The following is a 25,922-nucleotide window of genomic DNA, read 5'->3' on the forward strand; positions in this document are numbered from 1 at the left end:
AACTTGTGATTTAAGCCCATGTAAACAACAAGGAAAAGGAAAAGAAAGAAGAAAGAAAGAAAGAGAAATAAGAGGAAAAGAGACCCATAGAAGAAAGAGAGGAAGGGGTACCTAGACCTAAGAAAACATAACATATTATAACATAACAGCCTCCGTGGTCTAGTGGTTAGAGCGTTAGGCTCACGATCTGGAGGTCCGGGTTCGATTCCCGATGGGGACATTGTCGAAATCACTTTGTGAGACTGTCCTTAGTTTGGCAAGGACTTTTCAGGCTTGAATCACCTGATTGTCCGAAAAAGTAAGATGATTCCGTGCTTCGGAGGGCACGTTAAGCCGTTGGTCCCGGCTATTAGCCGTAAAAACACCTCCAGCAACCCGCATTGGAGCAGCGTGGTGGAGTATGCTCCATACCCCCTCCGGTTGATTGAGGGGAGGCCTGTGCCCAGCAGTGGGACATATATAGGCAGTTTATTTATTACATAACGTAACGTAACGTTACGTTGCACACACAGAAAATACAAAACAAGAGAGAAATAGAAAGAGTACAATAGGCGGCCTTATTGCTAAGTAGCAATCTCTTCCCGGCAACCTTTGAGTATAGGAGATGTAAAAATAAAATACAAAGATACATTTATAAATACATAAAAACAGTACACATATGATTATGTTTTTTTTATTTTCTTTGGTGTTTAGTTATGTTATTGCTAGTAGATAAAATTGTAGATAATATGCTTTGTTTTGAAAATCGATGACTGGTAAAAAAAAAAAGTAGGTACTTAAATGAGTTGCTACCCAGTGTCAGAGGTCTTTATCAGAAAAAGAAACACTGACCTACGATTTTTAAATTGTATTATGTTGGCGCTCCAAGGACCAAGTATTAGAATGGACAGATAATATTTTAGAATGACGATGAAACTATCACAGCTCTCTTTCTTTCTTATGGCAACATTCTGTGTGAAAAAAGAAACAAACATAGACAAACACCACTGTCTAGAACGTCAGTGTGTCCACTTTTGAGACGTTGTGATAGCCAGCTGGTTACTAAACCTGGTGTTAGTTTTTTGGCAAAGTGATTTCGACAATGTCCCCATCGGGAATTGAACCTGGACCTCCAGATCGTGAGCCTAACGCTCTAACCACTAGACCACGGAGGCTGTCATGTCATTGTAATTGACAGCCTCCGTGATCCAAATATTAAGCAACAATTATTTTTATATAATATGTTTCTGCCATTACATTGTATTTTGGAGTACTGATGTACCCGAATAAGGAGAAAATAGGTAATTATCACGTTAAAGCTGTACATACATACATACATACATAAACTCACGCCTATTTCCCAACGGGGGTAAGCAGAGACTATAGAATTCTATTTGCTTCGATCCTGCCACACTTCTCTTGCTTCCTCCACATTCATCAATCTCTTCACGCACGCCGGTTCAGAGTAGGTTGATCCCTAAAGCTGTGGAACGCCATCTATATTGTTTTTGGGGAAAGTAGCTTGGAAAACACGCAGCGCGCACGCTCACACAGCACAGCGCAGCAGCAGAGCGTGCGCGTAGTGTGGTTTGGGTATTGTTTATGGGGTTGTTGGGAGGGAAAAGTGTGTCAGGATCGAAGCAAATGGAATTTTATAGTCTCTGCTTACCCCGGTGGGAAATAGGCGTGAGTTTATGTATGTATGTGTGTAGCCTGGAAAGGTCCCTCATTATACGTTCTAATTTCTTTTAATAACGGTGTCACTAACACTGTACATACAGGGTGTTAGTGACATCGTAACGAAAACTTTGAGGGATGATTCAGACCATGATTCTGAGTTGATATCAAGTGGATTTTTCCGTCGCAAAAATCATGTATTTTTTTTTTAGTTTTTTAAAATTATTTTCCTATCCATACTTTTGCGACGGAAAATTCCACTTGATATCAACTCAGAATCATGGTCTGAATCATCCCTCAATGTTTTCGTTACGATGTCACTAACACCCTGTATTTTTATAAATAAATCACTAAACGATAAATGCAAGGAAGTGATTGAAACTGACACAAATAAATAAAATTATAAATAAGATGAAATTTTATTACGTAGCTCACATTTTATTACTGTGTTACAAATGTAATGTACTTTTGAGGTCTTGTGTCACTAGAACAAAAGTGCTGTTTGATAAAATTAATGAAAGTGTCATGAAACTATTTCACTATTCCAAATTATGATTTATTTTGTAACATTTAAGTATGTCATACGGCCTCTGTCTCGAACTGTAATCAATTCTCGAATTTAAATAATCAAATGTTAACATACATCATATCGATTTTATTTTTACTCTTTTTTTTTTTTTTGTTTTGGTTTTCCCCGAAGGGTAAGACAAAGGGAACTATGCCCATACAGCCATGTCTTACGTATATATTTTTTCACCTGATTGTCCAAAGTGATCCGTGCTTCAGGCACGTTAAGCCGTTGGCCCCGGTTACTACTTACTGATGTACGTAGTCGTTACATGAGTCATGTCAGGAACCTATGGCGGCTCAATAATAACCCACATGATAGAAGAAGTATGTCGTTTAAATATCTCGGGCCTATGGAGTCTCGGACTTTTGGAAGGCGTCATAGAACAAGAAATAATACTACGAATAGGACGGCAACTCTCCGCTCCCCACCAGCGTCTGAGCTAGGTTTACCTCACCCCCCACCCCCCCCCTAGAACATAGTTGAGACTTGAATCCTATAATGTCAGACGTCACACACACAGATGCGCGTGTACGATAACGTCAATGTGTAGTGTCTGTGTTATACGAGGTTTTTGTATGAAATCACCAGGGCGTGCTACTTATCTGTTGCACAGAACTTCGTCGTTATGACGTGCCAATTTTCATCCAAATCGATACAGTGGTTCATATTAAAATTTACTTATTTGACTTTGATGCATTATTTCTTATCGTAGGTATAATCCGATTATATCGGACGAATACCCCGCTCCCATTAAATGTCTGGACAAGCAGCGAATGACTTCCGAGAAAAGGTTTATTTTATCCCACCGGGACTCGAACCCGGTACCACTAGTTTAGTGGTCAAGGTTATCTAAAACATGTAGTAATTTAAAACAGATTTGCATTCTAATTGGCCGGGCAAGTAGAAAGCGCTGACAAATTAGCAAGAGAGACGAAAAAAAAACTAAAATAGTTACTGAAACAACTTTTATTGCATATAATAAATAATAAAAATAAAATAATAAATCATAAAGACGTGATTATATTATTAATAAAATAATAATAATTCATTTAAGTAACTTAAATATTATTACAATCTTATCTAGGTAAAAACTAACAGCCCTGCTTAATTATTTAATAAATATAATTTAAAATTAAATAACTTATATAAATATAATTAAATTAATCGAATAATTAAATTAAACAATAAAATTAAATTATTTAAAAATAATCTTTGGCTTTAAAATAACTGGTAATTAATTTGATGTAGGATAATTTGATAAATTATTTTTTTCAATAAGTATTTCACTGGGTCAAAGATAAATGATAAAATTCTAATCTAGAAATAATAGGACGCCAGTCTGAAATGATCAAAAATTAATGTAATTTTCTTTTTGATTGATTAACGAATTTTTACTTATGAATTAGGTAACAAAGGGTACTACGTTTGGCCACGTTTATTGACGACGTCATCGTTCTGAAGATAAACATAGCATAACATAGAATCACGCCTATATACCCGAAGGGGTGGGCAGAGATATATAGTATATACACCAACTCCTGTCCAGCTATGTTCAAGTCCCATGTAATTGGGGGCGAGCCTATTGCCATTATCATCATCAGCCCATTAACGTCCCCACTGCTGGGGCACGGGCCTTCCCTATGGATGGATTGGGAGATCGGGCCTTAAACCATCACGCGGGCCCAGTGCGGATTGATGGTTATTAACGACTGCTAATGCAGCCGGGACCAACGGCTTAACGTGCCTTCCGAAGCACGGAGGAGCTCGAGATGATTTTTTTTTTGTGGTCACCCATCCTATGACCGGCCTCTGCGAAAGTTACTTTACTTCAACAATCGCAGACCGAGCGCGTTAACCGCTGCGCCACCTTTTTTTTTGACGTGACTTATTGTAGATTTGCCGCAGATGGCATTAACTACTTGGCCGGACAAATGGGGAGCGCTGAAGGCTCTCACCCGGTACAACGTTTAAGACAACAGGCCTGAGAGTGCCCAGTTGGGCGCGAACCTCGGCTCAGGGCGTCGTCTGAGAGGAAAAATATTTGAAAGAATTAATCGACCCTAGTGGGTCGATAGCGATAAGCGCTGAATGAGGGAATTCGTCGACCACGCCGGCGGGGTCGGCATCGGGGACCTGAAGTGTTTGGTGTCGCGAGCTGATTGGCTGCCTCTATGGCTAGAGTAATCGGGTCGTCGGGATCGTATATTACGTGCTTCGGACGCCGATAGCTGCGCCACCGAGCTCCTATTGCCATTAACCGGGCGCAAATCCAGCAGAGCTAAAATGCGCAACTTGATAAAATTATCGATCGATTCAATACATTTGGTCAAAGTCGATAAAGTTGTTTTTTTCCCTAAAATGCGTGACACGTGAACTGATTTGGGTTCACATATGACCAATCGACAAAGCGACATAATTATATCGCCCGAATCAATAAAATGACCGTGATATCAATTATCTGTCATCCAAATATGAATTTAAACTTATAAAGTGGAATTTAGTGGTTTAGAAATCGAGCTGGTATTCTAACCCTTGACACTACTATGTAAGTGATGCATTCTCAGAACAGAGCTACAAACATAAAATATACAACAGAATACCGAAAGAGTTGGAACCTGACAGAGGGCAGCAGTAACTGTCTGTACTTCAGAGGCGGAGGACAGGAGTCCTAGTATGGCTTTGTAATAGACTACTCTGGGCGCCATCCCACTTGCGTCAGACAGAGTACTGCGGGGCGGAGGGCAAGAGGGAAACCACTGCCCTATTTTTCTTTAAAAAAGTAGCATGGAAAATGCTGCACCGACAAGAGCGTGGCTCTTAAATTTATGATGATGACAGAAAGCGATAAGAATGTTGCAATGCGAGAAATTCAAAAAAAATTTAAAGTTATTATTATTTGATAAATGTATTATGATGTAAGAGAATTCACGAATACCTAACTATTACTGAAGTTTGCTATGTAAGTAAGTATGTAATTTAATCTCAAATGACAATTTTTTGTGTAATTTTCATATGTGCTTTTACATTTAATTCTAAACATTATTTAAATATTTGTATACCTATTTGTAGGTGAACGTAGTGAACTAACTATTAACACCAACCTGTAAAACTAGTTTTATGTACCTATGTTCAATGCAAATAAAGAATCTGAATCTAAAAAAAGCTATCATGGATTTTTGGTCACGGATGCTTAATGCGTAGCACTGCCTACCGAATTAGGAATGGCGGTCGTGAGTTTATTTAAGCCGCGGCGTATTTTAAACGCGCAGACGACGCGCGGAATACGCGCGTATACGCGAATCGATCGCAGCCCTGTAACCTAAGCACACGGCACGATTGTGCACGTTCGTCTACTACGCGCGTATCACCTCATCAATCCTGGTGTCAGGGTTACTATTGAGCCGCCAAAGGCCCCTGACATGACTCATGTAACGACTACGTACCTACATCACTAAGTAGCAACCAACGGCTTAACGTGCCTTTCGAAGCACGGATCGTCTTACTTTCGGACAATCAGGTAATCGGCCTGTATTGTAATGGGATCACAAAGTGATTTTTGTGATATGCCCCCACCGGGATTCGAACCCAGGACCTCCAGATCGTGAGCTCAACGCTCAGCCATTGGACCACGGAGGCCGTGGCCGAAGTGTAAGCATAGCAAACGCAACAATCAGCATCGACGGCGGTTCTCAAAACGCGTGACTTCTGCGCGTTTAAAATACACCGTGTGCTATGGGCCTTAGTAATTAATTATCTTTAAAAAATAAGTAATACGGTTGCCAATAGATAAGACAAGTAGATAAGAGAACAATAGTTTTGTCCCAAATAATAATTATTATACATTGTTTTACCCGTTATTATGTGTTTTAATTAAAATAATAATATTATTTTTATGAACTCAACGAGGAACTTTCCAGGCCAATTTCCCCAAAAAACAATACAGATGGCGTTGTTTAACTCCTACGTGATAAAATACCTTATTTCCTTATTGCTCGGATACATAATTATGCAAAAAATAATGTAATATTATTACATTTTTCTTTATTAAAATTCATTTTAATAAGTTAAACAGAAAAATGGAAATGTTTTCTGTCATAATTAAAACACATAATAACGGGTTCTTACCTCGTTTAAAATGGGGATATGAGACTCCTCATATTTGGACACTGTTGCAAATGCCATGATCACGGAATGACTGAGGAGATTGGAGTGGAGTAGGTAGATCCATATTTTTCTACAGACAGACATATCTGTCTACCCTCTTTCTTTGCCGCTTGTTTATGTTTTTGATATCGGAATGTTCGGAACAATCAGAACTCGCACCAAACTCACTACGACAAACCGCACTCACTGTGTCCTCACGTTTTGTCACCACATTAGGCCGTTTCAAGCTTTTTACAACACCTACCACAGGATTCCACATGCTCGATAATTTGAACCCGTCTTCCCTATTGGCACTTGCAACAGTGTCGAAATATCGGGAGTCTCATATCCCCATTTTAAAGAGGTAAGAACCCGTTATTATGTGTTTTAATTATGATAATAACCGCGTAAACTTAAAATTTTTTTTTTTTGTTTTGGTTTTCCCCGAAGGGTAAGGCAAAGGGAACTATGCCCATACAGCCATGTCTTACGTATTTTTTTTTCTTGATGATTAATGAAATGATGAAAGGTGATGATGATGAAACCCTCGGAGTAGACTCCTACTCCGAACCCCAAACGAATTAACTCAAAAGTCCGCATAAACTTTCGAGTTATGAAGCGGCTTCCTGGCACGAAGCGAAAATAGGCAGATACACTTTGTTTATTGAATACCCCGATGTAATAACACTCGCGAATGTCTTCCGACTAACTTAATGCGATCATTAACCACAAAACAAAACACCACTTCGTATTAATTATTTAGATCATTCAATGAAGAAAGCAACTGTCCCGTTCCCGTTTCCCGCCAAAAAGCCCTTAAAACAATGTTTTCTGTCACCTTTAAATTTTTCTTTTATTTTATCATTGACCTAAGAAACTACCCAATTCTGCCCGAGTGACGTCATCAATAAAAGCAGTCAACCACCATTGCGGGTTAATTCATAATTAAAATTCGAAAATAAATCAAAAGAAAAATGAGATTGTATTTTGACTGGCTTCTGTTTCTATATTAGCATTTTATAATTTATCTTCCAGTCAAATACCTTATTCTACTAGCATCTAATGATGTTTCTATCAAATAGTAACACTTATAAAACTGTAACTATACTTTTAAAATGTTACATAACATAACATAAACAGCTCATACGTCCCGCTGCTAGGCACAGGCCTCCCCTCAATCGTAGGAGGTATGGAGCATACTCCACCACGCTGCTCCTCTGCGGTTTGATGGAGATATTTTACAGCTAATAAATGCACCGAAACGGCTTAACATAACTGCCGTGTGGCGTGTAGTATGGCTTAAAATGGTAACATCAGTTTTAAAACGGTAACAACCCGACGACTATAACATTACTTTTATGAAGGTAACATTCTTTTTACGACGGTAACATTCCTTTTACGACGGTAACTTTTGCCCTAAAGCAGCGGCAGTGCTCCTCAACCAGGGTAGATAGGAAGCCACTCTAGTATAGACCCCAGGCCTCGCCCGCCGCGCGCAGCCCGCCCCCCAAGACACTACGCCGTGTAGCTGCCAATTACTACCTGACAAGCACGCCAGAGGGCCCCCGGAATCGCCACGGCAAGCGTCTACTCCTCCTGAGAGAATTCCTGTGAAGAAGATTCCTTTTAAACGATCACTTTTTAATTGTCAAGATTATTTTATGTTTAAGTTCAACAGAGAGACAGAGAGAGGTTGGAAGCGTTTGAGATGTGGTGTTGGCGAAGTATGGAGGGTATAAGCTGGCCTGAAATGGTGTCAAATGAAAAAGTGCTGGAAAGAGTTATCCTTAACTGGAAAGAACCATAATGAAGGCTATAGAGAACCGCAGAGGAAATATGATTGGCCACCTGATACGACACGATTCATTTATAACAAACATCATAGAAGGAAAAATTGAAGGGAAGAGAGGAAGGGGTACACCTAGGAGAACATTTATAACAACAGATAAAAGAAAAGGTGCAGGTCGTGTCGTATCGGGAGGTGAAGGATTTGGCGGGAAGAAGAGAGGAAAAGCGATTACTCCACCGACAAGAGCGCAGCTCTGAAATTAAGAGAGAGAGAAGTTCAACAGGCACAGACGTCTGTCTGTCTAGGCAGAGGTGTTAGTTTCAGGTGACCGGTAGACCGAAATGAGATGTTGGCTGAGTTCGCATAGGGACCCAGACCTACGGGGTATTACGTAGAAACCTTGCCCAGAAATACGGTTGAAGACCTCAACGGTTGCAGAGGCGGAGATGGGAGCATCGGTACGGCAATGCAGGACGGAAGGGGCAAGTCACAGGGACTGTAACCTGGAAACTGACAGAGGGCATCAGTAACTGTCAGTACTATTCAGAGGCGGAGGACGGGATTCCTTTGAAATAGACTGCTCTGGGCGCCATCCCACTCATGTCAGATAGATAACTGCGGGGCGGAAGGCAAGAGGGAAACCTATTTTTCCCTAAAAAAGTAGCATGGAGGATGCTACACCGACAAGAGCGTGGCTCTTAAATTAATGATGATGAATATAATCTTCACTAATCATACTTAAAAAGACGTTCTATTGTTCACTTACCTGCACAGATCATAGAGTCTAATATGGCTTGCTGACGTCCACCCAGGACCTGATTCTTTCTACAAGTAGTCAGGTCTAGCACAGGAACCGCGGCAGCTCTCAATACTGGAGCGAATGATTCCGTGCTCTCTGAAAGAAATTTTGTATCAAATTTTGTAAGCGCCTAGTTAAAAAATATAGTAAATTTTACTGACGAAGCCTGTGGTGGATTTACATTCTGTTTTTTTATTATTTATTTAAAATCAATTAATATAAATTTAAAATTAAATTATACAAAATAAGTTTGAATTGCTCATCGAGTAAATTTTAATAAACTTTTTATACAGTTTCTACGAACTACGAACCATCTGTCTGCGGAGCTGTTTATAATAAAAATGATAATCTACGATTGTATATTAGTGTGTGTGCCTAGTTAGATAGTCAGAGCAAAAGTGAACATAAGCACGATTGCTACAAAAGTTTACGTAGGCGCTATTGACATTTTAAGCCGCTTTTTTCTTACCAAATTATAAATACTGCCCTCAGCACTCCCCGTAGGCCCGGCCAAGTAGTGAACTTGCGATATCTAGACGGCCAAGTAGTGAACTTGCAATATCTAGATAGATAAATAAAATACTTCGAAAGGCACGTTAAGCCGTTGGTCCCGGTTACTATTTACTGATGTTAGTTAGTAGTCGAGCCATGTCAGGGGCCTTTGACGGATCCATAGTAACTCTGACACTAGGGTTGACGGGGTTGGTAATCTACCTCACAACCCACATGATAGAAGACCTTAAGAATCAAAATCCAATTTAGTGCTCTCTATTCGGCCAAGTAGTGCAGCTAATCACTTCAGAACCCCGATACCGACCCCGCCGGCGCGGTCGACGATTTTCCTCAATCAGCGCTTATCGCTATCGACCCGCTAGGGTCGATTAATTCCTTCAAATATTTTTCCTTTCAGACGACGCCCTGAGTCGAGGTTCGCGCCCAACTGGGCACCCTCAGGCCTGTTGGCTTAAACGTTGTACCGCGAGCCTTCAGCGCTCCCCATTTGTCCGGCCAAGTAGTTAATGCCATCTGCGGCAAATCAACAATAATTCACGTATAAAAAAAGGCCAATTAGTGACTATGTGCATACCTGCTTGGTATCCCCAGCCGCTCACAGCGCACCACTTGCCCGAGCTGTCCCCGTGCTGGTCCGGTAGACATATTGGTCGAACATGACTGTTAAACTGCAGCCTGCCACCAGACTTTGCCACCACCACCAGGGCAATGTCGTTGCTGTGTGGACCGTCTGGACATAAGACAAAAAAACGCATATTAAAAGGGTGAGAGCAGCACTCCCTATTTGTCCGGCCAAGTAGTTAATGCCAGCTGCCACAAATCTACAATGAAGTACGTTAAAACTAATTGGTGGATATCCCATATATGGGAGTCTCATATCCTATTATATGTTTTAATTAAGGTCGTAAGGCCCAGATGCCTTTTAAAATCCAAATCCCATTGTTTAACTATTGTGTCTGGAAATCCGGGCCTTACGAGGTTAAAATATTTTTATTTTTTTATTATTATATTACTTTTTTCGCGGTCCTGTGCGTATTCCGGCCAGTCCCTCCGACAAGCGTCCAAGTCGTCACGCCATCTCCTTCGAGGTCTGCCACGACGCCTGTATCCGTCATGAGGCACCCAATGCGTGACGATCCGTGCCCACCGCTCAGGGTGCATGCGACAAACATGTCTTGCCCAATCCCATTTGAGTTTGGCGGCCTCCCGTCCCACATCAGCAAGCGAGGAAGGGGAGGCCTTTGCCCAGCAGTGGGATCTTGTAGGCTAGATTAGATTAGATTATATTACTCACTCTTTCTGAAGTCAGGGTGCGAGACCACCTTCTCGGCGAGGAACCGCCGCTCGTGGCGATCCTGCACCTTCAGACGGTGCTCGCCCACCACCAGCCTGATGTGCTCCAGGTGTAGAGGTTGCTGGAAGAAGGGTGACACTTGTTGCTTGTGAGTCATGTCAGAGGCCTATGGCGGCTGAGTAATAACCCTGGTGGGTTGATGGGGTTGGTAATTCACCTCACAACCCACACGATACAAGAAGACTTGTAGAACAAGAGTTTGAGCGTTAGGCTCACGATCCGGAGGTCCCAGGTTCCAATACCGGTGGGGACACATCACGAAAATCACTTTGTGATACCTAGTTTGGTTATAGAACATTACAGGCTGATCACCCAATTGTCCGAAAGTATTTTCTGTATTTGTATGATCCGTGCTTCGGAAGGCGCGTTAAGCCGTTGGTCCCGGTTACTACTTACTGATGTAAGTAAGTTGTCGTTACAAAAACCATGTCAGGGGCCTTTGGCGGCTTAGTAGTAACCCTGACACTAGGGTTGATGAGGTTGGTAATTCACCTTACAACCCACACGATAGAAGAAGACCAGGGTTCATCGTTAATGGTACTACCGCCATGAGAGAAGGAAATGCCAACTATCAACTGACCTTGTCAAAGCAATGAGCGGCCGACAGTACCAGACGTTCAGCGATGACTGCTCCTCCGCAATGATGCTCGAAGGTCAGCCTGTCAGGGTCCAGCATTTGAATCTCCACCTGGAACCGAAAAATAAAACTTAATTAAAAAAAACGACTTCAAAATTTGTCAAATATAAGGTCATCATCATCATCATTAGCCCATTAACGTCCCCACTGCTGGAGCACGGGCCTTCCCTATGGATGGATAGGGAGATCGGGCCTTAAACCACCACGCGGGCCCAGTGCGGATTGATGGTTATTGACGACTGCTAATGCAGCCGGGACCAACGGCTTAACGTGCCTTCCGAAGCACGAAGGAGCTCGAGATGAAAACTTTTTTTGTGGTCACCCATGTGGCCTTTGCGAAAATTGCGTAACTTCAAGAATCGCAGACCAAGCGCGTTAACCGCTGCGCCGCTAAGTTTTCATCTCGAGCTCCTGCGTGCTTCGGAAGGCACGTTAAGCCGTTCCCGGCTGCATTAGCAGTCGTCAATAACCATCAATCCGCACTGGGCCCGCGTGGTGGTTTAAGGCCCGATCTCCCTATCCATCCATAGGGAAGGCCCGTGCCCCAGCAGTGGGGACGTTAATGGGCTGATGATTATGATAGGTACCAGCTTAAGAAAAAATACAGAGATGATTCACACACATTACCCAAGGACGTATCTTATGTAAGACATTTGCAAAACCATGGAAGATTGCATAAAAAATAATAACAAAAGAAAATCGATTTCTCACTCGTTCAGAAAGAGAAAGTTGACACAATGCGCGCGCGCGCAGTGATTTCTGACCGCTAATATGGCGGCTGTTGTCAAAACTTGACGACTAGTGAGGGGACTTCAAAAAGTTTGGAAATATCCGGTTCCGACAGAGAGAGGGATTGGAAACGGCCTCCGGTCCAGTGGTTGAGCGCTGGACTTACAATCCGGAGGTCCCGGGTTCGAATCCCGGTGGGGACATATCACTAAAATCACTGAGAGCTCGGTGGCGCAGCGGTTAACGCGCTTGGTCTGCGATTCTTGAAGTTACGCAATTTTCGCAAAGGCCACATGGGTGACCACAAAAAAGTTTTCATCTCGAGCTCCTTCGTGCTTCGGAAGGCACGTTAAGCCGTTGGTCCCGGCTGCATTAGCAGTCGTTAATAACCACCAATCCGACTTGGGTCCGCGTGGTGAATTAAGGTCCGATCTCCCTATCCATCCATAGGGAAGGCCCGTGCCCCAGCAGTGGGGACGTTAATGGGCTGGTGATGATGATGATTCGAAGTAACTTCCGTGCTTCGGAAGGAACATTAAGCCGTTGGTCCCGGTCACTACTTAGGGTCTTAGGGTGGTATTAATAAACTAATCTCAGCTGGGACTGCCCTCAAGATCATGCTCAAATCTCTGTTTTTATATAAGAACTGTCACATTGACATGATCTTGAGGGCATTGTTTTAAGTTTACGCGGTTATTATCATAATTAAAGCACATAATAACGGGTTCTTACCGCGTTTAAATGGGGATATGAGACTCCCGACTCCACTCCAATCTCATCAGTCATCCCGTGATCATGGCACTTGCAACAGTGTCGAAATATCGGGAGTCTCATATCCCCATTTAAACGCGGTAAGAACCCGTTATTATGTGCTTTAATTATCTTGAGGGCAGTCTCGAAGCTGAGATTAGTTTATTAATACCACCCTTACTGATGTAAGTATTTAGTCGTTACTTGAGTCACATCAAGATTTTTTTTTTTTGACGTGACTTATTGTAGATTTGCCGCAGATGACATTAACTACTTGGCCGGACAAATGGGGAGCGCTGAAGGCTCCCGGTACAACGTTTAAGACAACAGGCCTGAGGGTGCCCAGTTGGGCGCGAACCTCGGCTCAGGGCGCCGCACTATGGAATATGGTAGAACAAACGCGTATCAAAATTCATTTTTTCACCAATTGAAATAGGTCCTTCTATCAATGTAATATAATAGTTCGAAAGTCGAAGATTCATATTCTGTAGCGCAATTCATATTATATTTGGTGAAAGTAGTTGTTTTCATGTGGTAAAGTTAAGGTTCATGAAATTGGGAAATATCAAGTTCCTCATTGACGATTTTCAAAGTCAGATAGTTTTAAAACTTAAAATGAAAGGTATATGGTATTATATATTTTTGAAAAGCTTATCTATCGGAAAATTTAAACAAATTAAATTGATTGTTTTTATACGAATATATACGTAAAAAAAATTAAAGAAGAAATGGAGGAAAAAAAAGGTTTTCTTCAACTTCGTCGAAGCTTTTAACATTTACCGGCGTTTAGCCGTCTGAGAGGAAAAATATTTGAAAGAATTAATCGACCCTAGTGGGTCGATAGCGATAAGCGCTGAATGAGGGAAATCGTCGACCACGCCGGCGGGGTCGGTATCGGGGACCTGAAGTGTTTGGTGTCGCGAGCTGATTGGCTGCCTCTATGGCTAGAGTAATCGGGTCGTCGGGATCGTATATTACGTGCTTCGGACGCCGATACTTTTCAGTACCGTCCCTAAGCGGAATGTACTCGGAAGCCGCAACTACCAGGGGAGGTCAAGAAGAAGAAGTATTGATATCTAATGGTTTCCAGGATTTGCGCCTGGTTAATGGCAATAGGCTTGCCCCCTATTTCATGGGACTTAACACTTTCAAGGACAGAACGTCTACGGACATTCCGATTCCAAGGTGTCATACTACCTATTATGAACCATCAATGACCCATGGTATCTGTCAGTGAAAGGGTTAAACATAGCCGGAATGGGTGTATGTACTGTCCCCTATTTCATGGGACTTAAAAAACATAGTTGGCGAGAAGTGGGTGTGTTGTGGGTGGGTGTAGCCAGTGGTCCCGGTTACTATTTACTGACGTAAGTAATCGTTACATGAGCCATGTCAGGGGCCTTTGGCGGCTCAATCATAACCTTGACACCAGGGTTGATGAGGTTGGTATTCACCTCACAATCTACACGTTAAGAAGAAGAGAGTTGGTGTGAATACTGTACAGCTCTGTCTAACCCTTCTGGGAAACGGGCATGATGCTATTTTAGGTTAGGTTATAATATATCTTTCCTCGTCAACAGCCTCCGTGGTCTAGTGGTTAGAGCGTTACGGTCACGATCTGGAGGTCCGGGTTCGATTCCCGATGGGGACATTGTCGAAATCACTGTGTGAGACTGTCCTTTGTTTGGTAAGGACTTTTCAGGCTTGAATCACCTGATTGTCCGAAAAAGTAAGATGATTCCGTGCTTCGGAGGGCACGTTAAGCCGTTGGTCCCGGCTATTAGCCGTAAAAACACCTACACTAACCCGCACTGGAGCAGCGTGGTGGAGTATGCTCCATACCTCCGGTTGATTGAGGGGAGGCCTGTGCCCAGCAGTGGGGCGTATATAGGCAGTTTATGTATATCTTACCTGCCAAGGAAAAGCTCCATACGGCGTTTCGGAACCTCCGACAATCTTTCCCTTCCGTGGGTTGAAGTCCACGGTTCGAGTCCCGCATTGCATTCTGTCCTTCCCAGGACTAGACACCATGTTCTGGTTAAGATAGTTCGTCGAAAAACTAGAAAAAGCCTTCGAAGGTCTTGTCCTGTTCCGGGTGTAATACTCCATATGGTTCACTTGGTTGACGAAGTAATCTCCTTGGATGGAATTGAAGAAGAAGAAGAAGAGAAATATTTCTGAACGCATTGTCACTTGACACTTGTGGTTATAATTTAAAAATAAAATAAAAGCTGCTTATTTAATACTGGTCACACTTTGTTTGGCTGAATTTGATTTTCGAAGTCAGGGTGGTTATTATTTTTTAGTAAATTGTTAAGTAATTTGTTCGTGTCATTTAAAGTTTTTTGCTGGGAAACGATTTAAAACCGAAATTAAGTAGCTATCTATCTGTCATTCTTAATTTAAAATTCAAACTTTTTCGAAAAACCTTTTTTTAACTCAGAAAGAAAACAAAAAGAAATCGCGCGGGTAGTGTCTTCGAACAGTTCGAACGAACGATACGCGTTCTTTTTTCAAATTTTCAGTTAGCGAAAAGCACGTCCTCGCGTTGCGACTGCCAAAAACGGAGTGAAGTGAAGAAGGATCGATTTATTTTTTTTAAAAATGATCTGTGCCGGCACTCGATCACAATGCCATATGGTACACATGAGAATGTGGGTCACTGGATCAGTCTAGAGATGCCATAGTGATTCTACTGAGACAGTTTTTATTATTTACTTAGGTAAGTACCTATCTATGTTTTTTAAGAATAGCTTTAAAATGCGAACTCATTTTATTGTTAATGACTTTAGTTATTTTTGAGGGTAGATGGGGCAGATAGTACGGTATAGAAAACGAAACACATCTTAATGTTTCCTGAACTTGGCTCACGACATTTTTGGATGTTTGGATCTTTATATAATATATATTATAACATGAGCTCATGAGTCGCAGGTAGGGTAACCTGGAACCTGACAGAAAGCAGCAGTAACTGTCAGTACAATACAGAGGCGGAGGACAGGAGTCCTAGTACGGCTTTGAAATAGACTACTCTGGGCGACATCCCACTCGCGTCAGACAGAGTACTGCGGGGCGGAAGGCAAGAGGGAAACCACTGCCCTATTTTTCTTTAAAAAAGTAGCATGGAGAATGATAGACCGACAAGGGCGTGGCGGAAATTAGTGATGATCATGAGCTCATGACTAGGTACATCCATCGTAAGATGAACTAAGTACCCACACCTCACCGAGCTTTCTCTAAGTCCTGTGTTGGTGTCTTGATAGGTGGTGTGCTGTATCGCTGTCTTTTTATAATGGTCGTTTAGAGAGACGGCCTCCGTGGCCCAGTAGTTTAAGCGTTGGGCTCTCGATCCGGAGCTCCCGGGTTCAAGTATCGGGACATATCACAAAAATCACTTTGTGATCCCTAGTTTGATTAGGACATTACAGGCTGATCACCTGATTGTCCAAAAGTAAGATGATCCGTGCTCCGGAAGGCACGTCAAGCCGTTGGTCTTGGTTACTACTTACTGATGTAAGTACGTTGTCGTTACATGAGTCATGTCAGGGGCCTTTGGTGGCTCAATAGTAACCCTGAAACCAGGATTGATGAGCTTGGTACTCCACCTCACAACCCACACGATAGAACAAGATTTAAGAGAAAGAAAGTAACAGTGACGAATACCTGTTACTACATCCCAACTCTATTTTTCAATCGAATTGCATCCTTTTGTTGATAACAATAGTTCATGAGACATTAAGATGTAATCAAACAGCAAAGTGAGCTTTCTCACTACACTATTTAAGTGTTTTAGATCATTAGGCCAATGTGACAACTTGATTTTCAGACTTACACATACACAAACTCGCATGTGATCCCTTGAAGGGTGGGCAGAGCATAAAACAGAAGACTTACTTAATAATAGTTTTGATCAAAGTCCTAGGAACCTAACTTGTATATAATATATACCCTCATTGATTTAAAAGATGTGTCGCTGTTGCAGTTTCTTGTTATTTCTTCTCCTCAGCCATAAATAACACCTTGCGAAATGACGTAAATTCAAAAATGTTACATTGACCTTCAACAAGTTTATCCATGATAATTACGTTGAATAAATGATTCTGATTTCTGATGGGTGGGTTGGAAATAAAATCCTGAAGGACGTAATATACGATCCTGACGACCCGATTACTCTAGCCATACAGGCAGCCAATCAGCTCGCGACACCAAACACTATAGGACCCCGATACCGATAACGATAAATCGCCATCGCATATCGCTATCGACCCACTAGGGTCGATTAATTCATCCAAATATAATATTCTCACACGACGCCCTGAGCCGAGATTCGCGCCCAACTGAGCACCCTCAGGCCTGTTGTCATAAACGTTGTACCGGGTGAGAGCCTTCAGCGCTCCCCATTTGTCCGGCCAAGTAGTTAATGCCATCTGCGGCAAATCTACAATAAGTCACGTCAAAAAAAGTCATCATCATCATCTCCTTAGCAATATCCCGTTTTTTACAGGGTCCGCTTACCTAACCTGAAGATTTGAGTTTATATATTTAGTTATGATGAGTAAGGTCAGTTATTTCTTCGGATATATCTCAACAACAAATCTCGCGTGCGTGCGCAGGCGCATCCAATGTCACTGATTATCATTTTTCCATCATATATATCAATAATGTACGAGTTTTCCACGTTATGTTATTTTTGCAACCATTTAAGGGTCAGAACTATTTGTTTTGACCTATTTTTTAATAATTTACACCTACTTCTTAACGGGGTAAGCAGAGATGAGATATTCTAAGAAAAGGTTCAGTACGATCTACTCTGAATCGGCGTGCGTGTATGAAACGATTGATGAATGTGGGGGAAGCAAGAGAAGTGTGTCAGGGTCGAAGCAAATGGAATTCCATAGTCTCTGCTTACCCCGGTGGGAATTAGGCGCGAGTTTATGTGTGTATGTATGGTAAGCAGAGCAGAGACTATTAATATCCATTTGCTTCGATCCTGCCTGACATACTTGTCATGCTTCCTCCTCATTCATCAATAAATAATATAAAACATATAACATAAACAGCCTATATACGTCCCACTGCTGGGCACAGGCCTCCCCATGTCAGGACCCCGATACCGACCACGCCGGCGTGGTCGATTTCCCACATTCACTTTCGGGCTATTATGGTCAATTAATTCTTCTATCGTGTGGGTTGTGACGTGAATTCCCAACCTCATCAACCCTGGTGTCAGGGTTACTATTGAGCCGCCAAAGAACCCTGACATGGCTCATGTAACGACTACTTACTTACACCAGTAAGTAGTAACAGGGACCAACGGCTTAACGTGCCTTCAAGAAGCACGGATCATCTTACTTTTTGAACAATCAGGTGATCAGCCTGTAATGTCCTAACCAAACTAGGGATCGCATAGTGATTTTTGTGATATGTCCCCACCGGGATTCGAACCCGGGACCTCCAGATCGTGAGCCCAACGTTAAACCACTGAACCACGGAGGCCATTGATCAATTAATTAATAATAATATACTTTATTGAACCCGACAAACCTGATATGAAATAATCGATGCGATGAATCAATCATAGTAATTTAGATAATACATTATCGATTTCTATTGACCATTAATTATGTTAAATCATCTTTTAATCTTTGTCGATTATTACAGCTCATTGATTGAGATTATCTGATAGATCCTTGAAGCTCTGCCCACCCCGTTAAGGATCATTGACATGACTACAATTTGTTTTTCACGGCCTCAATGATTTGAGCGTTGGTCTCACGATACGGAGGTCCCAGGTTCATATCCCGGTAGGGACACATCAAGAAAGTCACTTTGTGATGCGTAGTCTTGTTATCGGATTTTACAGACTGATCACCTGATTGTCCGAAAGAAAGATGATCCGTGCTTCGGAAGGCACGTTAAGCCGTTGGCCCCGGTTACTACTTACTGATGTAAGTTAGTTGTCGTTATATGAGCCATGTCAGGGGCCTTTGACGGCTCAACAGTAACCCTGACACCAGGGTTGATGAGGTTGGTAGTCCACCTCACAACCCACGCGATAGAAGAAGACATGACTATTTATTATACTATAAATGCCTACATGTAAACAAAACAAAAAAAAACACCTGCAAATGGTTTATCTTTACATAACCCGACCAAAAGCTAATTTGAATGTAAAAAACCAGTTTTCACCAGATTAAACTAGTTTTCACTTGTACAATCCAGATAAAACCGCCTTAAATGCCGGTCTAGTTACCAGAATATTTATTTAGAATTAGCATATTATCGCCATGTACTAACTTTGACCCCCATAATGTTCATATCTGTGCAAAGGACGCTAGGGTACGGTCAGAAAACATGCAGGTGTGTAATAAATATCCATCATCATGTAGTTAGAGCGTTAGGCTCACGATCTGGAGGTCTGGGATCGATTCCCGATGGGGACATTGTCGAAATCACTTTGTGAGACTGTCCTTTGTTTGGTTAGGACTTTTCAGGCTTGAATCACCTGATTGTCCGAAAAACTAAGATGATTCCGTGCTTCAGAGGGCACGTTAAGCCCTTGGTCCCGGCTATTAGCCGTAAAAACACCTCCACCAACCCGCATTGGAGCGTGGTGGAGTATGCTCCATACCCGCTCCGGTTGATTGAGGGGAGGCCTGTACCTAGCAGTGGGACGTATATAGGCTGTTTATATTATATATTTATAAGTATACACAGACAGCGATACGACACACCATTGCACCTATCAAGATACTAACACAGGTCTAACAGAAAGCTCGGTGAGATTCATGCGATTTCATATTTTTCTGCGGACGCTACCGTTACAAATATGCAGAGTACACAGAGTTTTCATATAACAAGTAACACGAGGTCGGATTGCATCAGAAAATAATGGGAACCGTTACAGGCAGACATCGTTCACGCCCAACATTCCTGGCGGGGTGGTCAGGGGCGCAAGTAAATACAAATACAAAAATATTTATTCGTGAATGTTGCGTGTTACAAGATATCACAGTGTTGTCATCGGTCTCAGCACATTCAGCCAAGAATTGGCATACAAATTTAAAATTTAAAATTGTCATGCATATAACAAACTAAACTTGAGAAATCAACATAATAATATGAACTTAAATAAACTCAAATAAGTAAGTAACTCAAACTTAAATAATTCAATAACATAACTCAAATTTTAACTTACTTAATAATAATAATTCCTAAATGTCATGTAGAATAATATATCAATCATTAAATTCAATTTATAAATAAAAGTAACCAAAAAAATCCACATAATTAACAATCAATAATACCTAACTAAAGTAATAATAAATAACTACTTAAATATAATAATATATAATAATATACTTTATAATATATAAAGTAACAGTAAGATCATTTAAAGCCACCCTCAGATTCGAATAAATAGAGTGTTATCAACGTTTGCTTACCTCTACTTACCCATCTAAACATGACCCTCAGAGGCCTCAGCGCTCTCCATTTGCTCAGTCAAGTAGGGAATTTCATCCGAGACTTTCACTATAGAATAGAATAAAAAATATATAGAATAGAATAAAAAAAACAGCCTGCAATGTCCCGACCATATCAGAGACACGGTGTTTTCTATTTGTTAGATGTGTCTCACCGGGAATCGAACTTAGAACCTTCGGATCCTGAGCCCGACGCTCAACCTCTGGGACACGTCGTTAGTTGTAGGTGTCTCTGCATCGAAATACAATATCACTTTAATATTAGGAGCCAGACTTGCACCAATATAAGTTATCATAAGTGCAGTTTTCACTAACACAGTTGGCTCGACCATCATGGACGGCGATACGGCTCACCTATCACGTTGGTCTAACAGAAAGCTCGGTGAGGTGTGGGTACTTAGTTCATCTTGCAATGGATATACAGTCATGAGCAATATAATGTACCCACTTTAGGACTCTGTCGCACTAACATAATATTTGACATTTAGTGAGACTTACAGTTCAATTTGTCAAAAAAGTTAATGTGACATGGTACCAAAGTGTATACATATTAATGCTCGTGACCGTACTCAGTAGCCTAATTGGGAATGTAGAGCTTATGTTCTTCTTCTACCGTGTGGGTTGTGAGGTGGAATACCAACCCCATCAACCCTGGTGTCAGGGTTACTATTGAGCCGCCAAAGGCCCCTGATATGGCTCACGCAACGACCACTTACTTACGTCAGTAAGTAGTAACCGGGACCAACGGTTTAACGCACCTTCCGAAACACGGATCATTTACTTTCGGTTAGGAGCTTATGTTTACCTTTATGGAGTATGATTTACAATTTGACAACGTCGAAATCGTGAACGACAGGTTATGATTCTACCTAAAGGATTGCGATGCCCTTACAATAATTCCTTTTGTCATATAACCATATTTCACGAGAAAGATTTTGTCACGCGAATCCTGTGGTTGCAAACAATTGGCTCACTTTTTATTTATTTTTACTTATTGTAGATTTACCGCATATATTATAACATTAACTACTTGGCCAGAAAAATGAGGAGCGCGGAGGGCTCTCACCAGGACACAATTAGACGCGCCCATTTGGGGTTCACGTTATACTCACTTAAGAATAAAGAGGAATAGGTAGGTACAATCAAAGAGCAAAAGTGCAGTCACTGAACCCAGCGAATTATTTGTAAACAGTGGTGAAATTATGAACCATTAGTTGTCATAATTATAAAATTTATGTTTTTGAAGGTGTTTTTGGTCTATTACAGAAACGACATGTATCACTTTGCAAGAAACTGATTGGACTTTTGCAGCTTATCGTACTTAAGTACTTACATGATTTGGCCTCTGACACCAGGGTTGATGGGGTTGGCGGTTGGTCATTCACCTCACAACCCACACGATAGAAGAACCTTCAGTCAGTTGAAATTGAGGACAACACCAACCTGTTAAAATGTAACCAGTTTTCAAATGTTTACAACGTCTGCCCAATTGTATGCACAATACAATCAGATCTCCAATACAGTTACTCCCCGCCCGGTGTCAGTCGACACTGATTCATCTTAACCGCAGCCATTTTGTAACGAAAGTGGGCCACCGATGCATTTCAATAACAATTATTGCAGTGACAATTATTATTATAAAAATATTTTAAATGTCAAATGTTGAACACCCCTGGGGTCGACGAACTTTGGGATATTTTTAACTAGTGTAAGGTAGTCAAATGAGTTATGAATAAAACATTTGGCTCGACCATTATAGACGGCGTTACGGCTCACCTATCACGTTGGTCTAACAGAAAGCTCGGTGAGGTGTGCGTACTTAGTTCACCTTGCGACCTCTGACTACCCCATTTGGGATACAGTCGTGAGCTTTATTTACTTATTTGGGACAACAACAGCATATTTTACAGCATTTTCATACCTTTTGTTATTCCGTTCTTTTTTTTAAACAAATTTTACATACATGTTAATTACATAAGTTGTGCACGTCTGCAATTGGTGCAAACACGAGTACTAGCCTTAAGATAGTTATATTAATTGTTGTGTGTTTGTACTGTTGATGTGGCTAATAAATAAATATTACTTATAAGTCATGGTATAAGAAAACCAGATATGCTCAATCCTATGACAAGCCGCCATTGCTAGCCCTTTGATGACGTAAGTGTTACTATTAAATTGGTATCTCCAACATTCCAAGGACGTAAATTTTGTTATTGAAATATAATTGAATTACTGACTAATGTATTTAATTACTATTACTTGTCACATATATAAAAAAAGTAAAACTTTTACTCTCTTTCTCTCTCTCTACTTAAGAGCTGCGCTCTTGTCGGTGGAGTAATCGCCATTCCTCTCTTCTTCCCGCCAAAACCTTCACCTCCCGATATGACACGACCTGCACCTTCTCTTTTATTTGTTTCATAAATGTTATCCTAGGGCTACCCCTTCCTCTCTTCCCTTCAATTTTTCCTTCTATGATGTTTGTAAAACTTTTACTAAAAGTTCACAATTTCCTTGCGAAGTAAAATATAAACATTGGTCGTGGGTGATCTATTTTTTTAAGAAATGGCAACCCAGTGTGGGATGATGTCAGCTGGGCTAACCTTGAAATGTTAGCTGTCAGTTTTGAGCATACCTGGTTTACTTATACCGTCTTATAAATTACAATCATTGCCAAAAAAGCTATCCACTTAAAAATCATAACATAGCTTATGCGTAATTAGGTACTTAGTTGTTTTTTCTTGCTTATTTAACACTTTCAAAGACAGAACGTCCAATGACGTTCCGATCCCAAGGTGTCATATTACCTATTATGAATCATCAATGAACCATGATCTCTGTCCGTGAAAGGGTTAACCCTTTGAGTCATTGATGGTTCATAATAGGTAATAATAATTATTACGCCTTGGGATCGGAACGTCATTAGACGTTCTGTCCTTGAAAGTGTTAAGAAGTGTCACCGTTGACGATTTCCCTCATTCAGCGGTTATCGCTATCGACCCACTAGGGTCGATTAATTCTTTCAAATATTATCCTCTCCGATGACGCCCTCAGCCGAGGTTCGCGCCCAACGGAGCACCCTTAGGTTGTCTTAAATGGTGTACCGGGTGAGAGCCTTCAGCGCTCCCCGTTTGTCCGGCCAAGTAGTTAATGCCATCTGCTGCAAAACAATAAGTAAAAAAAACCAGCTGAAAACGAGGGCCGAGGGAGGTTGGAGTTAACATCTTAGAAACGGGTGTAACATCTTAAAAGACAACTTTGTCTTCTGGTGACTGTGGCTCTGCTCACCCCGTTAGGGGTAACGGGCGTGAAGTTATGTATAGTACGTTACACGTTCTTAATCATGAAATCGAGTACAGAGTATTATGAAAAGTACAATTTAAAAGGTCTCCTCGAGCCCTACATTTCGAGGTGCGCCCACGCATCGCCATTGTGTGGCTTTATTGAAAGCATCAGATATACTTACTGACACACTGACATTTAGCACTATAACTGGATAATCGATAAAAAAAACGGATTGTAAATACATTGTCACGATCTATTCCGAGAATGTTTACTTTCGTTTAGGGAAAATCAGATTTATATGTACAGTCATGAGCAATATTATGGACCCACTTTAGGACTCTATCGCACTAACATATTTGACATTTAGTGAGACTTACAGTTCAATTTGTCAAAAAAGTTAATGTGACATGGGACCAAAGTGTATACATATTAATGCTCGTGACCGTACAAGCTGTGTGCTTATGGAATAGGGTAGTTTCCAACTAGTCAAATCAGTTACTTTTTACTAAACGTCAAAACACGAAATTACTATGGGGCATATGGCGGCTCAATACAAACCCCGACACCAAGGTTGATGGTGTTGGTAATCCACCTCACAACCCACACAATAGAAGAAGAAGTATATAAATAAAATAAAAAGAATATTTTATTTTAGGTAGTGGGAAATCGATGGCCCCGATTCCTGTAGACACCTCCTAATTTAATTTTAAGTTATACCTATCATTTTCTTATCCGCCCAAAAGGAAAGGGACGGATTATTGACAGCTCTTAAATTTAAGAATGAGTAAATGAATGAATAACCTGGGCGAATCAAAAAGGTATCTCGCTGGTCTGCAAACCGCGGTTGACGTGTGCTGTCAACTTTATTCTGTCGGGTTATCAGTAATTTTTATTGGGTTGTTTTAGATTTGTGCTTAAAATTGACGTGTGTTCCATAAATTTTATGCTTGTCGATTACCCGTCCCTTTCCTTTTCGGCGGATAAGGAAATTAGATGGTGTCTCATCATCATCATCAGCCCATTAACGTCTGTAAATCTGTACAGTGCCATCTGTTGGTTTTTTTTTTGAGAACGTCGCCTGGAAAGCCACTCATTGAATCTGATCGTACTTAATTAAATAATAATCATCATCATCATCAGCCCATTAACGTCCCCACTGCTGGGGCACGGGCCTTCCCTATGGATGGATAGGGAGATCGGGCCTTAAACCACCACGCGGGCCCAGTGCGGATTGGTGGTTATTAACGACTGCTAATGCAGCCGAGACCAACGGCTTAACGTGCCTTCCGAAGCACGGAAGAACTCGAGATGAATATGAATTTGTCTACAGGAATTAGCACTAATGTATTATGTAAATAAATTGCTTTATCTGCGCTGACCATTATGTTAGTGGGCGAAAACCGCCTTGTACACTTGTAATACAACCGTTATACTCACAACGAATACCTATTCATCATCGGTGACTAATATTATAATAACTATTACATTATCTTGTAGCCCTCCTTTCGGCAACGTCGGTTAATTAATTACATTGTTCATATCGTTAATCTTATGTTCAATTTGATAACTGTATTTCGATCTTTTATCTAGTTTCTTAGAAATAATTAAAAATTATAATATTCTACATATACAGCCTTGGTAGAACACTTGCCTCTCACTTTGAGGTCGCAGGTTCGAATCCAGTACAGGCCTAAACCAATGAATGTCGAATTTGTTTGCTAATTCATGTTTGGATCATTTGAGCGTTGTGCTCACGATCCGGAGGTCCCGGATTCGAATCCCGGTGGGGATAAATCACAAAAATCCGCCGCCAAGAAAAACGCGCGTCGATAAGGCCGCCTATTGTACTCATTCTATTTCTCTTTTGTTTTGTATTTTGTTTTTTCCTGTTTGTGCAATAAAGTATTTGTTATGTTATGTTAAAAATCACTTTGTGATCCCAAGTTCGGTTAGGACATTACAGGCTGATCACCTGATTGTCCAAAAAGTAAGATGATCCGTGCTTCGGAAGGCACTTTTAGCCGTTGGTCTCCCGGTTACTACTTACTGATGTAAGTACGTAGTCGTTACTTGAGTCACATCAGGGACCTTTGGCAGCTCAATAATATCCCTGACACCAGGGTTGATGAGGCTGGTCATCCACCTCACAACCCACACGATAGAAGAAGAAAAACAGGGTTACTGCTTAATAAATAAAATAAAAAATAGATCA

General features: G+C 41.2%; 1 protein-coding gene across 2 annotated transcripts; it reads right to left on the minus strand.

Moving 5' to 3' along the window:
• Nucleotides 1-6,890: 6,890 nt before the first annotated feature.
• Nucleotides 6,891-21,867, minus strand: LOC126379237 (trypsin-like). 2 transcript variants are annotated; one of them, XM_050027931.1, is made up of 6 exons: nt 21,759-21,867; nt 11,406-11,513; nt 10,766-10,886; nt 10,046-10,201; nt 8,926-9,054; nt 6,891-7,978 (listed from the first exon to the last, which is right to left on the minus strand). In XM_050027931.1, the coding sequence occupies exons 1-6, from the start codon at nt 21,804-21,806 to the stop codon at nt 7,767-7,769; spliced, it is 774 nt and encodes a 257-aa protein (XP_049883888.1). In that variant the 5' UTR covers nt 21,807-21,867; the 3' UTR covers nt 6,891-7,766. The 2 variants fall into 2 exon arrangements, with proteins under 2 accessions (XP_049883888.1, XP_049883887.1); XM_050027930.1 differs by lacking the exon at nt 21,759-21,867 and adding an exon at nt 14,853-15,490.
• Between the last annotated feature and the right edge of the window lie 4,055 nt (nt 21,868-25,922).

This window comes from Pectinophora gossypiella, chromosome 28, assembly GCF_024362695.1.
Source record: "Pectinophora gossypiella chromosome 28, ilPecGoss1.1, whole genome shotgun sequence".
Taxonomy (NCBI): domain Eukaryota; kingdom Metazoa; phylum Arthropoda; class Insecta; order Lepidoptera; family Gelechiidae; genus Pectinophora; species Pectinophora gossypiella.

Bases quoted from the DNA above. Each gene is read 5' to 3' on its own strand.
- LOC126379237 (XM_050027930.1), bottom strand. From the start codon at position 15,128: ATGCGTTCAGAAATATTTCTCTTCTTCTTCTTCTTCAATTCCATCCAA. The intron at 10,887-11,405 runs GTCAGTTGATAG...CCCTTCTTCCAG, and splicing joins CCGCTCATTGCTTTGACAAG to CAACCTCTACACCTGGAGCA. The intron at 10,202-10,765 runs GTGAGTAATATA...TCTTATGTCCAG, and splicing joins GCACCCTGACTTCAGAAAGA to ACGGTCCACACAGCAACGAC.